General features: G+C 40.7%; 1 protein-coding gene across 2 annotated transcripts in view; it reads right to left on the bottom strand.

Moving 5' to 3' along the window:
• The window catches only part of SNX1 (sorting nexin 1), a 56,511-nt gene extending 43,945 nt beyond the window's left edge, over positions 1-12,566 (bottom strand). The window contains exon 1 of one of the 2 annotated variants that reach the window (XM_069098338.1): positions 12,243-12,566. In XM_069098338.1, the coding sequence (XP_068954439.1) occupies positions 12,243-12,410 (168 nt within the window). In that variant the 5' untranslated portion in view covers positions 12,411-12,566. The remainder of the gene's footprint in view (positions 1-12,242) is intronic. The other variant, XM_069098337.1, reaches the window with a different exon arrangement.
• Between the last annotated feature and the right edge of the window lie 2,728 nt (positions 12,567-15,294).

Here is a 15,294-nt window from a genome sequence, read left to right on the forward strand (position 1 = left end):
TGATATCATAAGCAAATTAGGAGAACATGGAATAGTTTACCTGTCAGATCTATGGATAAGGGGGAAATTTAGAATCAAACAAAATCTAAAGAGCTCTACAAAATGTAAAATGGATAATTTTGATTATATAAAATTAAAAAGTTTTTGCACAAACAAAACCAATGCAAGTAAAATGAGAAAGAAAGCAGAAAACCAGGAGGAAATTTTTACAGCAAGTATCTCTGATTAAGACTTCATTTCTCAATTACATAGAGAACTGAGTTAAATTTCTTAAGAATAAAAGTCATTCCCCAAATGACAAATGGTCAAAGGCATTTTTCAGATGAAGAAATCAAAGCTATCTAGAGTCATATGAAAAAATGCTCTAAAGCACTATTGATTAGAGAAATGTAAATTAAAACAACTCTGTGATACCATATCAAACCCATCAGATTGGTTAATATGACAAAAAATAAAAATGATAAATGTTGGCAGCAACGTGGGAAAACTGGGACATTAATATACTATTGGTGGAATTATGAACTGATCCAACTTTATAACTATAGAGAGCAATTTATAACTATGCACAAAAGGCTATAAAGCTGTGCATTACCCTTTGATCTGGCAATACCAGCACTGGGACTATATCCCAGAGAATAAAAAAGAGGGAGGAAGGAGGGAAGAACCTATTTGTACAAAAATATTTCTAGCAGCTCTTTTTGTGGTGACTAAGAATTGGAAATTGAGGGGATGCCCATCAATTGACGAAATTGTGGTATATAATTATAATGTAACATTACTGTGAGAAATGACAAGCAGGATGATTTCAGAAAAAACTGGAAAGACTTATATAAATTAATACAAAGTGAAGTGAGCAGAACCAGAAGAACATTTCACACAGTAACAGCAATATTATATGATGAGCAACTGTGAAGGACAGCTTTTCTCAGCAATATAATGATGAAAGATAATCCCAAAGGGCTCATGATGAAAAATGCTATCTGCCTCCAGAAAAAGAACTGATGCCATATGAATATGAACCAAAGCATATTATTTTTTTCTTTTTTGTTTGCATTTTCTTGTATAACATAGTTAATATGAAAATATTGTACATGACTGCATATGTATAACCTATATCAGATTGCTTACTATGTCAGGGAGGGGGAAAGGGAAGGAAAGAGAGAAAATTTGGAACTCAAAACTTTAAAGAAAAATGCTAAAAATTGTTTTCACATGTAATTGGGGAAAAAATAAAATAATATTTTTTAAAAATGATAATGTCAGGGGTGGCCAGGTAGCACAGCGAGTAAGAGCACCGGCTTCAGTGTCAGAACGACCTGGAGATCAAATCCTGGGCTCAGACACTCAGCACCACACCCAGAAATAACTGGCCGTGTAATCTTGAGCAAGTTACTTAACCCTGATTGCTTAATTAAAAAAAAAAATGATAATGTCCTTGAAATAAAGTCCCAGCAACCTATTATCTGGTGTTAACCAAATGTGTGTAGAAAAGTATATTTTTAGCAACCTCTAGGGAAAGATTATAGTTTCTGGTGGTCATCACAACCTACCTCCCTATTTCCCATAGGATGTATCAATATTCACATTTTACTTTCTCACCATTTTTTAGGAATGTCATCCCTGGGAAGGTTGTGGATTGACTGTATGTATGTACAAGATATACATACAATAAATTGGAGATAATTTCAGAGGGAATCACTAAGATTAAGAAGGCCTAGGAAAGGCTTCATGTAGAAGGTGGGATTTTAGCTGTGACCTGAGGGAAACCAGGAAGGCCAGAAATGGTGGAGTGTATACAAGGGTGGAAATGACCAGGCTTCATAACATACTGGATGTCAAGGTGAGAGATGATAAAGCATCAAGGATGATGCCTAGGTTTCAACCCTAGGGCACTGGGAGGTCAGTGGTACCCTCAACTGGAGGAGAGGAAGATTTAGAGGGAAAGACAATGAGTTCAGTTTTGGACAAGATGAGTCTAAAATGTCTGAGACATTCTGTTTGAGATGTCTAATAGCCAGCTAGAAGATAGGGTAAGATAAGTAGCTCTCAGAATAATCAACATAAAAATGATAATTGAATCTATGGGAGCTGATTAAGATCACCAAGTGAAAAAAGGAGAAAAGGAAGGGCTCTAGAACAATGGGTAGGGGAGAATGAAGCATCCACCATTAATGAGATCTAGCAAATGAGATTTAGGACTTATCAGAAGTAGCCTTAGAGTACTGTCATAGAAACCTAGAAAGGAGAGAATATTAAGAAAAAGAGGGTGATTAACGGTGTTAAAGCTACAGAGTGGTTAAGGAGAATAAGGACTGAGAAAAGGTCATTAGATTTGGTGGTTAAAAGCTCTTTGGTAACTTTGGTGAGAGTAGTTTCAGTTGAGTGATGAGGCTGGAAGCCAGACTACACAGACTTAAGAAGTGAGAGGAAAAGAGGCAGAAGTACCCATTGTAGATAACAAGGAGTCAGCCACAAAAGGGAGGAGATAATGGGACAATAGCCAGCAAGGATGAATGGATCAAGTGAACAATTTTTTGAGGATAGAGGGAACATAGGCATGTTTACAAGCAGTAGGGAAGCAGCAGTAGACATGGAATGAAACTTTGTTTGAGAATAGGGATAGTGAAGGGAGCAAGAGGTTAAAGAAAATGGGATGGGGGGGGGGGGGCGGCCAGGTAGCACAGCGAGTAAGAGCACCGGCTCCAGAGTCGGGATGACTTGGGGATCAAATCTGGGCTCAGACACTTAGCACCCACCCAGAAACACCTGGCCATGTAAACTTGAACAAGTTACTTAACCCCGACTGCTTAGTAAAAAAAAAAAAAAGAAGAAAATGGGATGGGACAGGATCTCATGTTTGCAGATGAATTTGCCTTGGCAAAGAAAAGGGTCTCAAGATATGCCTGTCTGTACTACAGGTGAATTTATACATATAACCAAACATACACACACTCCAAGAATTCAGCAGACACATATTACAGCATAGCACAAAGACAACTTTTTAAATTAGTGAGCCGATGCTGTCAGAGCCCCAGAGAAGCCTCCCAAATGACAAGAGGATTATCACACTGGTTTTTATAAAAATGAAACTGTCAGATTTTGGCAAAGAATATTCAACAAATTTAAGGTGGGAGAACAACCCCTTCTTCATACATCATACTTCTTCAACAGTTAATGCAAAGAATAGATGCTATTTGCTTAAAATTCAAGATCCAAAGAGACTGGGAATCATCACGAATAGACCATGCTTTTATAATTTATAGATTTAGAAAGTACTTTATACAAGCTCCCATTTGACCCTCCAAAGAATACTATGAAAAGGGAGGTCAGGAAATTGCACCATTTTATAGAAAAGGAAAATCCAGGCTCAGAAACGTAAAGCCACTTGTTCAAGGTCCTGTAGCTATCAAGTAGCAAACTAATCACTGAACCCAGGTCTCCTGAATGGAAATCCAGGGTGCTTTCTCCTCAACTCCAGCTGCCCCTCATTAGGATTTGGATAGGTTTATTAAGGGTTTGTGAGTGTGGTTAAATATTCAAAATATTCTATATATGATTAAAAGGATTTAGCAAATAACAGGAAAAGGAAGAGATAACAAAGGACGAAGATTTAAACGTGGGGTAAGGGAAAACCATTCCCACAAACTTAATTTGTTTTCCATGCTTTTGCATGGCCTGTCTCCCATTCCTAGAATACACTGCCAGTGCCTAGAATATAGTAGGAACTTAATATGGTCTTGCTGAATGATGACACATGGGTAAGATGAGTCACTATGATTTCTTTTATCTTCTTTTAAAAAATAATACAGCTGTAATTTTTGGCTAAAATGTAATTTAAATAAATAATTTAAAGAACTATATTAGGGTCTTTTTATACTGTAGTTTCTTGAAGATTACAGGGTCTCAAATTAAATAACTATATAAAATGACCCTAACATGAAGGTTAGAGTACTGTTATGAAAAATACACATTCTCAATGAATCAGGGGAAAAAAAAGAAAACTCAAACTCAACTAAAATCTGAAATGAAGGCAGAATGCTGCCCTAATATAATGACTGTCCACTTTACTAAGAAAAAAAAGCTCTGGGGCAGTCAAGATGGCGGCTTATAAACAGCACCTCCTCCCACAGCTCCGGCTTCCACCTACCCCAACTCACGTAAAAGGGGACTCTCAACAAACTTTGGACCTACAGAACCCACAAAATGACAACGAGAAGCTAACCTCCCGCTGAGGACAGCCCGGCAGGAATCGGCCAGTGCAGCACTCTGGGAGCCAAGTGCAGGCCTGCTTGAGCCAGAGGTTTTAGCCCCAGGGTAGGCCTGACCAGCTGCCAGTCAGAGGGACTCCAGATCACCAGCAGCTGTGCCGTTGTCAGATCAACACATAGATGTGAAGGACAAAGTGAGAGGTCAGTGCAGTCTGGATTTTGGGACCCAGTAAGTGGAGTGTGTGGCTTTTGCCGCCGGGGCCAGAAGCCCCTGAGACCCGCTCAGCCAGCGCCACATGGCAGCTTCAGCTCCTGACATGCAGAGTGTAAGGGGACCAAGCACCAGTCTGAGGGGTAATTGCTCTTGTTTTAACCTGCTTGGATCTGGATTGCAGTCTAGGGTGGAGGTCCTGGGGTGTGTCCAGCTTGCCAGAGCATGTGGAGGCTTCAGCAAGGGCACCCAACTAATACCTCTGGCAGCTGAGAAAACCCCAGTGTTTGTGACGAAAGCTCCTGTCTGGTGGCAGAGTCCTACTGTGGCAAAAACCCAGAGGTCAAATGACTGAGGGGCGACATGACCAGGCAAAGGAAACAAAAGCAGACAGAAGATTCCAACATTAGACTCCTAGTTTGGGGACAAAAAGGAGCAAAACATGGAACAGCAGGAAGACAGTGAAGTCAGAACTCCTGCACCAAAAGCTTCAAAAGATAATATGAGCTGGTTACAGGCCATAGAGGACCTTAAGAAGCAGATAAGAGAAGTGGAGGAAAAATTGGGAAGAGAAATGAGAATAATGCAGGAAAATTACAAAATGAGAGTCAACAGCCTGACTGAGGAAAATAACACCTTAAAAATAGACTAACTCAAATGGCAAAAGAGGCTCAAAAAGGCAATGAGGAGAAGAATGCCTTAAAAAGCCAAATTTGCCAGATGGAGAAAGAATCTCAAAAGCTCACTGAGGAGAATCACTGCTTCAGAATTAGATTGGAGCAAATGGAAGCTAATGACTATGAGAAATCAAGATGCTGTTAAACAGATCCAAATTAATGAAAGAATAGAAGGCAATGTGAAATATCTCATGGGAAAAACTACTGACCTGGAAAATAGATCCAGGAGAGATAATTTAAAAATGATTGGACTACCTGAAAGCCATGATCAAAGAAAGAACCTAGAAATCATCCTCCAAGAAATTCTCAAGGAAAATTGCCCTGATGTTTTAGAACCAGAAGGCAAAATGGAGATTGAAAGAATCCACCGATCACCTCCTGAAAAAGATCCCAAAAAGAAAACTCCTAGGAATATTACAGCCAGGTTCTGGAATTCCCAGATCAAGGAGAGAATATTAAAAGCAGCCAGGAAGAAACAATTTGAGCATTGTGGAAACACAATCAGGATAACCCATGATCTGGCAGCTTCTACACTGAGGGATCGAAAGGCTTGGAATATGATATTCCAGAGGCAAAGGAGCTGGGATTAAAACCAAGAATCACCTACCCAGCAAAACTGAGTATCATGTTTCAGGGAAAAATATGGTCACTCAGTGGAATAGAGGACTTTCAAGCATTCTTGATGAAAAAACCAGAGTTGAATAGAAAATCTGACATTCAGATACAAGAAGCAAGAGAAGCTTGGGAAGGTAAACAGGGAAAAGAAATCATAAGCCACTTATCAAAATTGAATTATTAACATTCCTACATGGAAAAACGATAATTGCAACTGATGAAACTTTTCTCAGTATGAAAATAGTTGAAGGGAATAGAAATATATATATACATATATATGTGTATAATGGAGGGTATATGGGCATATGAATACACATGTGAATGTGTGTATACATGCTTAGAGGTATACATAGATAGAGGGCACAGGACCAATTTAATAGGAAGGGATAATACTTAAAAGGGGAAATTAAGAGGTGAGAGAGGAATATAATGAGAGGAGATGGAGAGAGACAGAATGGGGTAAACTTATCTCATATAGAAGAGGTAAGGGAAAATGGTTACAATGGAGGGGAAGAATAGGAAGGCAAAAGGGAATGGGCCAAACTTATTCTCACTGAATTTGGCTCGGGGAGGGAATGAAATACATACTAAATAGGGTATCTCACCCTACAGGAGAGTGGGGAGGGAAGGGGATGAGAAGGGTGATGATGAAAGGGAGGGCAGCCTCGGGGGGAGTGAAGTTGGAAGCACTCATTTTTGAAAAGGGACAAGATCAAAGTAGAGAACAGAACAAGTGGGTGGTGGGATAGGATGGAGGGAAATATAGTCAGTCTTTTACAATATATCTACTATGGTAATGTTTTGCATTAGCTACACATCTACAACCTATACTGAACAGCTTATCTTCCCAGTAAGGGTGGGTGACAAGGGACGAAGGGAATGAATCTAGAATTCAAAGTTTTTAAATCAAATGTTTAAAATTATATATATGTATACATACACACACTATTATTAATGCTATTTCACATGTAATTGGGAAATAAGATATACAGGCACTGAGGCATCCACCATGGAGAGAGCAGATTGGAAGAGGGCATATCCTGTGGGATTGCTATTTTGGGGTGGTTGGTAGGGGAAAAACAGGGAAAAAATTTGTAACTCAAAATCTGGCAGAAATTAATGATGTAAATCAGAAGTTAATAAAGCATTTGCAAAAAAAAGCTCCCAGAAAAAAGTAGTTTATTTTCAGAATAGTTCAAAAGAGGTGCTCCTGACCACAAGCCCAAATGGACAATCAGCTTCTCCTAGCCTATTTATGTCCCTGATGATTTAACAAGCCTGGGAGAAAAAAACAAAGAAACAAAACAGAGAAAAAAATGTCCGAATTCAGTGTCTTTTCTCAACATAGCCACAATGGTGAAGTTATCTAAGCTGCCTTGAAAACTAAACAAGCACAGAAATATAGAATCCCTGAAAGCACATATCTATAATTTGTGTCAAGCCACTGGGCTACTATCATCACCTATCTTTACAAGAAGGTAGTGTGGGACATTAGAAAGAACACTGGCTCTGGAGTCATATCTAGGGTCTGAAAGACATAAAACTGCTTGTTACTCAGCTTATAATACAATCTTTTACAACATGAAAAGATATAATAAATGAAATGACTTTAAAACAAATTTTAATTTACATATTTATGGTCACCTATATTTCCCATTTTTTTCTTTTTCCTCTCCCCAGAGAGTTATCTCATACAATAATAAGAGAAAAAATTTATCAGTCATCAAAAAAGTCTGAAGTTGCTGTAGCCTTCCACCTAGAGAACAACAAAGGATAATGAAACAAAGGACATAAGTATTTGCCCGAACTCTCCTCCATTAGATTTCAAACTCCTCAAAGAGAAGGGAAAATCTGTCACCTTTCTTTGTAATCCCAACAGAGTCTGGCACAAAGTAGGAGCTTAATGTATGTTTACGACTAATCTTGTTTAGCAGTATAAAGTATGAATAGAGTGATCAACTGTAACCCTAAAGAAGACCTTGACTGCCTGAGAAAAGTATATATTTATACCTTTTAGTACATACCTACTTCTGCAAAGAAGGGAAGAAGTAGCTTTCTTATTATCTCTCTTCTGGGGAACCAGGTTTAGTCATAATTTCATACCTTTCGCTTTCATTTGTTGTTGCTCTTCTTTCCATTTTGGCAGTTATGATGTATACTGTTTCCCAGTTCTGTTTATTTCATTCGGCACCAGTTCATATGTCTTCAACCAGACCATGAAAAGCCTTAAATGTCAGATTATGCTTTTGAATAAGTTGTCAGACAACTTAATTAGGAGTATTATTGAATAAGCAATATGAAGAATAGATTGACTAGATGCAGGATAATTTATTAGATTATTACAATAATCCAAGTTTTTGTGTTCATTTTCAAAAAGGACCACAGCATCAGGGAAAGGGTGACATGACTTGCAGTTGACTTTGATTTGAGTGAGGGAGGGCTGTGCAAGGTCACCAGCCTCACTTTCTTCTCCAGAGCCATCTGTATATCCAGTTAAGGAGGTTAACAAAAACCTAGAGTGGCTGCAGTGAGAATGATAAGAAGAGGACATATTTGCTTGGTCTTGCATTCAATAGGTATGGCCACTGATTGAAAGTAGGGTGTAGAGAGAGGAGTCAAGGAAAAGTTTAAAGAGAGCATGGTATACTGGAAAGAATATTGGATTTGAAGTCAGAGAAACTGAGGTTGAATACCAGCTCTGAGGTTGAATACAAAGCCCCTGTGCAATCTTGGGGAGGTCACTACACCCTCTCTATGTCTCAGTCTGTAACAGCAGAGTGCCTGGACTAGATGACTTTAAAATCCTTTCAACTCTTGATCTATGATCCTAAACAGAAATATTGGCAGAAGCAGTAGTGGAAGATAAAGTAGTTCAGTTTGGGACACAGAGTTTGAGAAGACTTTGGGACTGCAAAGTGGAGATTTCCAAATGCCTCCAGGGGACAATAAAAGACTGGAGTTAAAAGAGTGAATTGCCTAGAGGTGACAACTGAAGGCAGATCTGAAGGACATCTGCATTTAGGAATAGGAGGATAAGAACCTAAAAGGAGGAAAAAAAGAGTGGAAAGAGAACCACAGTGTCATAGGAATTCAAAGGGAGAATAATATCAAGAAGAGAATGCTGAATGCTAGAGAGGAGTTGAGGACCAATAAAGGCCAATAGATTAGCCAAGTGGCTAAAGACCATAAGTGACTCTGAATCAAGAGGAGTTCCAGAAGGATGGAAAGGACAGAAACCTGACTGAAAATGACTGAGATTGTCAATGGACAGTCTTCTTTTTACAAGTCTGGAAGTGAAAAGGAGGAAGGGAAAACTATGGGTGGTAATAGTACACAGAATGCTCTGGAATCAGGGGATCTAGGTTCAATTCCTACCTCTTACTAACCACAGATTTTGGGGGAGTCACTTAACCTGTTTGGGCCTCAGTTTCCTCATTCTTAACCTTATCATGGAACCCTTAGTAATACAGTGAAGCCTGCTGATTCACTGAATTTTAAATGCACACAAATAGGATTACAAAGAAAACCAATTTTATTGAAATACGGTTATAAAAGTTATATACACCCAAGTTTATGGCTCCCCTGAAATCTATCCATGGATCCCTCAGGAAGTCTGTGGACCCCGAAGTTAAGAAGGAGTCTGATCTAGAAGGCTTCTGAGGTCCCTTCCAGATCTATGATCCTATGAAACAGAAAAAAATAGTATCTTAAGGCAGAGGTGTCACATCCTACCTCTCCAGAATTCGGCTCAAATTAGATTAAAATGTAATTGGAAATAAGTAAAGTAAAAAAACATTAGTGTTAATTTGTGGTTTTCTAAGTCAATGTGAGAGCTTCAGGGATCCATTTCCATTTGAGTTTGACACAACTGTCCTGAAGAGATAGCAGAGTCAAAAGAGTAGGTTCTTTTAAGGAAAGAGTACATAGCTAAATCTTCCTAAATTTGGATCAAGATATAGAGTGTTTTTTCTAGAAATACCACAAGTTAATTTGGAGGTAAAAAACAAAACAAAATAACCTTTAATAAATCAGTGGATTTTTTAATTCTTTAGTTTCTAACGGTGTATTATCAAAATTAGGGAGAGTGAAAGCTAAGCAGTTCAGTCAAGATATGTTGAACATGGGGAAGGTGTAAGAAGCCTGAATCGGAAATGTGATTTTTTTTAGCTTAGTGTGGGATGCCAGCATTATAGAAGAACATCCACTAATATAGATGGAGGTGAAATTTTCTACAGATTTCACCACTGTGCTGAAAAGTCTGGGTATTAAAAAAAGAACACTCACATGGGTGCCATTTGTATTAACAGGTTTTCCACTGCTCAAGTAGTTAGGATTAGGTAGTTTCAGTGCCTACTATGTACCTACCAGTTACAGTGCTAAGTAAGTAAGCAAGTAAGCCCCATGGATACAAAAAGAGGCAAGACAGTTCCTGCCCCAAAGGAGCTCATAATCTAATGGAGGAGACAACATGCATACCTATGTACATATATGCACAAACAAGCCATATAAGGGCTAAATAGGAAATAATTAGCAAAGGGAAATCACTGGAATTAAAAGGGGTTGGAGGTGGAATTGTAGTTGTCACTTAAAGGAAGCCAGAAACCAGAGATAAGCAGTGGCTTCATACAAATTAAGATTGAAGTATAGAAGGCTCTGAAAATTGTAGGTGGCATTTTAGTTACCTTAGCAACTCATTTTCCCTAAATCAAAGTTCTAAACAAATTTAGTGAAGCTTTCTGTGGTAGAATAAGGTCACCACAACGCCCCCAGTTTTAGTCTGAGATTAGACCAAGGATTGTTACCATCTGTCTAGAGACTAGCTTGGCGCTTTGGTGTGTCTGTCAAGAGTTCTAGTTTGGCCTATATATTCATGGTCCCTGGAGACTTTAGCAGATCACAGGGCCAATCTAGAGGATTCCTCCAGATTTACTGTACTTTTGGAGAAGAATATTGAAAATGGTAACTGGCTAATTTCTAATATGGTTAGTGCCAGCCTGCCTCAATTTTTCAAGCATACAATACTTCAAACCACTAATACGCTGCCACTGTAAAGTTTTCCTTTCCCACATGTCTCTGGGAGAATAAAAATAAGTAAAGATAATAGAGTCATTAAAACTTGCACACAGGGCAAGTTTAAAAATCAGGAAGAAAAATGTTATTGATGAGTGCATCTGTTTCAGGAAATCTAACTTCCAGGTTATTAAATACTGGGAAGGCTCCAAATATTGTTATTAGGTGCATTTAGTAAGAGGATTACACTAATTATAAGCCCGACAAGAAATGATCGAAGGACAGGCCTGAGACTTTTTCTAAGACATACTTCAATAATTTTTATCCATTCATCCAACAGGAACTAACCATTTTATTAAGCACCTTATGTGTGTAAGGGATTGTCTTAGGTACTATGGGGAATATAACACAAGATACAGATGCTGGTTTCAGGTGGTTGACAGTCTACTATGGAACATCAAACCATCCCAACACACCAACTCCATTTCTGTTCCAAGTGTTCCTACTGATAGCCGCACATCATGTTTCCAGTCTCTGTACTTACCTGCCAATGTGTAATGCATGAAGCCTCAGCTTAAAACGGGGCTCCTTCACCTCGACTAATTATAAACATCAATAAGTAATACTGCAGCCTGGCCTAATGGGCAGAGGACAAGCTTCAAAGCCAGGAGGGCTTGAGTTCCAGTCCCCTATCTGAGACATACTGCCTGTAGGACCCTGGGCAAGTTGCTGAACCTCTCAGTTCTCTAGGCATTCTCCAGTCTTGGCTACTGTGCCTTAGCTGCCTCCCTACTGGTGCCTTTCCCCACTGGTGTTCCCAGGACCTCTAATTTGGGGAAGGGCCCCAGACCATCCCTCATTCTCCAGATTTAGCCATTAAGTTCCTGCTGGGGTACCTCCCCTTTCATGCGTTGTCTTCTCTTCTTGCCTGACAGATTGCACCTCTCGGAACTCTGGGCAATTCTCTGAGGCTGTCAAGGGGCACCTAGCAAGCGTTTCCAGTATATTTGTTAACCGACTCTGGGCAATTCTCTAAATGGCACACAGCAAGGGGAGAGGGAGTTTCTACACAGAGAATCCCTCGTAAAACAAAGATCCAGTCCCGTCCAAAGAAAAAAACCAGCTGCTCCATACCCCTCCCCCACGCTATTTTAAAAAGGATTAAAAAACCCCAGCCAGAGCGAGATCACTTGCCGCGGCTCCCGGACCATCGGCCTCTGCCAGCCTCTCCCCCGGCCCTGAGGGCTCGGGCCGGCCTCTCTGGCCCCGAGATGGAGAGAACTTTGGTCATCCCCTACAAAGTTGCGGCCCCCTCCGAGGCACCCAGCGCCCTCCCCCAAGGCCGGCAGATCTGCAGAGGGGGCTCCAGCACCCCGCTTCCCGGAGGGGCGGGGCCGGACCTCTGAAGGACCTCGCCTCCCTCCCCCGAGGGCGGCCCCGGGGTCCCTCCGCCCGACCTCGACCCCTCCCCCGCCTCAGCCCCGGAGACTATGGACAGGCCCCGCGGGCCCCGGGACTCACGGCGGCTCCCGTGAAGATGTCCTCGCCTTCGGCGTCGCTGTCCCCGGCCTCGAGCTCCGAGCCGCCTCCGCCGGCCGCCCCCTCGGGCCCCGGGGGCTCCGGGATCGGGAAGGGTGGGGGGAGACGTTCCGAGGCACTACAGCCGCCGCCGCCGCCGCCCGACGCCATCTTCCTGCACCGGCGGCGGAAGCCGCAACAACAACTTTAGGGAGGAAGCCCCGGGAGCAGCTGCGAGTCCTGGCTCCGAAAGGGAGGGAAAGCGAGGGCGAGACGAGGACCCCAGTACTAACCGCCGAACCTCGGCGGAGGGGCGGGCAGGGAGGAGCCCAGAGCAGGGGGCGGGGCCAACACAATGGGGGCGGGCCCTGGCCAGAGGGGGCGGGGCCTGCACCCTCGTGAGTTCGGGGCGCTGAAACAGGGCCCTGGGCGGGACATTAATGACCTCTGAGCGGGGTGGAGAGGTCGGAGTCCAGAGTAAGGAAACTCCGTGTTTTTCAAGGAAGTGGCAGAATTCCGGGGCTAGGATTCCTTCGGGTCAATAAACATTTCTTTAGCACTTACTACATGCCAGGGACTGTGCTGAGGATCCAAAATGAAGCAAAAAACTCTCCCTGTCCTCAAGGAGCTTAAAATTTAATGGGGGGGGGGGCAACATACAAAAAGATATGCACAAACTAGCTACCAACAGGAAAAATGGGAAATAAGGAACGGAAGGAAGGAACTCCGAGGAGGGGAAAGCTTCCCCTAAAAGGGGATTTGACTCAGAGAGGCTCAGTAGGGTTGTTCACACTGTTAAGATTACAGAGGAGAGAGCTTTGTAGAGAGACAGAAACACCCCCATAGCTGGAAACAGAAGTATGAGGAGAGTTTGTGGGGGGGCATGATGTCACTGAAAGTTGTCACAAGGAAGAGGTAGGGGAAGAGGAAAAGGGAACCAAAACTGCTGAAGGCCTTTTTCAGCTCATGTCAGTAAGCTCTAAGCTCCATGAGGACTTATATTTTCAGAAATGGAAGGGTTCCTGGAAAACATCTAGTCTAATCTATTAAACCGCCTTATTTTATAGAGGAGGAAACTGAATCTCAAGGGAATTAATTCATTGACACAAGTTTCCATAACTAGTTAGTGGAGGCGCCTAAATAGCACAAATGGATGGAATGCTGGACCTGAAGTCAGGAAAACCTGAGTTCAAATGAGACTTCATACACTAGCTGTGTATTCAGACTTGGGGAATCACTTAAATTTCCTCATCTGTAAAATGGGGATGATAATAGCAGCGTTGGTGTGAGGATCAAATAATATTCGTGATGCATTTAGCACAATGCCTGGAACATAATAGGCATTTAATAAATGCTTGTTTTGCTCTAATTACAGGGCTACCCCAGCTTCTAACTTCGGTACTTTTTCACCTATCTCATTTGCTAGTTAGGATAGGGATTAGACCTGTGATTTCAGTGAGAAAGGGAACTCCTGGATGAGGATAAACCTATCAGTGCAGGTCTATACTTTCTCTACAATTTAATCTTAGAAAGTTATCTAGAATAGTAAGAGGTTAAGTAACTTGACAGTTACAAAGTTATTATGTGTTAAAGGTAGGACTTGAACCTAGACCTTCCTGGCATCAAGGCCAGCTCTTTAACCACTATTCTGATAAAAAGAACAATAACAAAACAAAACCAAGAGGTTTCTCAGCATATAGTAGGCTTTTAATCTGCATTTAATCATTCTTTATAAAAGTCATCATCTCATCTCTGCTTAAAAGGGTCATTTTAGCAAAAATTCTAAATAAAATACTAGCCAAAAGACTACAGCAACTTATCTCAAGAATAATACACTTTGATCAGGTAGGATTTATTCCAGGAATGCAAGGATGGTTTAATATTAGGAAAACCATCAGTATAATTGAGCATATCAACAATAAAACTAGCAGAAACCACATGATCATCTCAATAGATGCAGAAAAGGCTTTTGACAAAATACAACATCCATTCCTATTAAAAACATTAGAAAGTATAGGAATAAATGGAGCCTTCCTTAAAATAATAGGTAGCATCTATTTAAAGCCATCAGCAAGTATTATATGCAATGGGGAGAAGCTGGAAGCATTTCCCATAAGATCAGGGGTGAAACAAGGGTGTCCACTATCACCCCTCTTATTCAATCTGGTACTAGAAATGTTAGCAGTAGCAATTAGAGAAGAAAAAGAAATCAAAGGAATCAAGTTAGCAAAGAAGAGACCAAGCTATCACTCTTCGCAGATGATATGATGATATACTTAGAGAATCCTAGAGAATCAAGTAAGAAACTGCTTGAGACAATAAATAAATTTGGCAAAGTTGCAGGATATAAAATAAACCCACATAAATCCTCGGCATTCCTATATATTTCCAATGAAACTCAACAGCAAGAAGTAGAAAGAGAAATCCCATTTAAAGTCACTGTAGACATTATAAAATATTTGGGAATCTACCTGCCAAAACAAACCCAGGACCTGTATGATCATAACTACAAAACACTTTTCACACAAATAAAGTCAGATCTAACTAATTGGAAAAATATCAATTGCTCATGGCTGGGTCGAGCTAATATAATAAAAATGACAATTTTACCTAAATTAAATAATATTTTTAGTGCCATACCAATTAATTTACCAAAAAACTACTTTATAGAGTTAGAAAAAATAGTAACAAAATTCATCTGGAAGAATAAACGGTCCAGAATATCAAGGGAATTAAGGAAAAAAAATGCTAAGGAAGGTGGACTAGCTTTACCAGATTTCAATCTGTACTATAAAGCAGCAGTCATCAAAACTACTTGGTACTGGCTTAGGAATACAGGAGTGGATCAATGGAATAGATTAGGCACACGAGATTCAGAAGTCAACGACTACAGTAATGTCTTGTTTGATAAACCCCCAGACCCTGGTTTTTGGGATAAGCACTCACTATTTGACAAAAACTGCTGGGAAAACTGGAATATAGTATGGCAGAAACTGGACATCGACCATTATCTAACACCATATACCAAAATCAAGTCTAAATGGGTTCATGATCT

This window comes from Petaurus breviceps, unplaced genomic scaffold (assembly GCF_028583685.1).
Source record: "Petaurus breviceps papuanus isolate PSGF00001 unplaced genomic scaffold, PetGlider_PUasm1.0 37, whole genome shotgun sequence".
In the NCBI taxonomy this organism is placed as follows: Eukaryota; Metazoa; Chordata; class Mammalia; order Diprotodontia; family Petauridae; genus Petaurus; species Petaurus breviceps.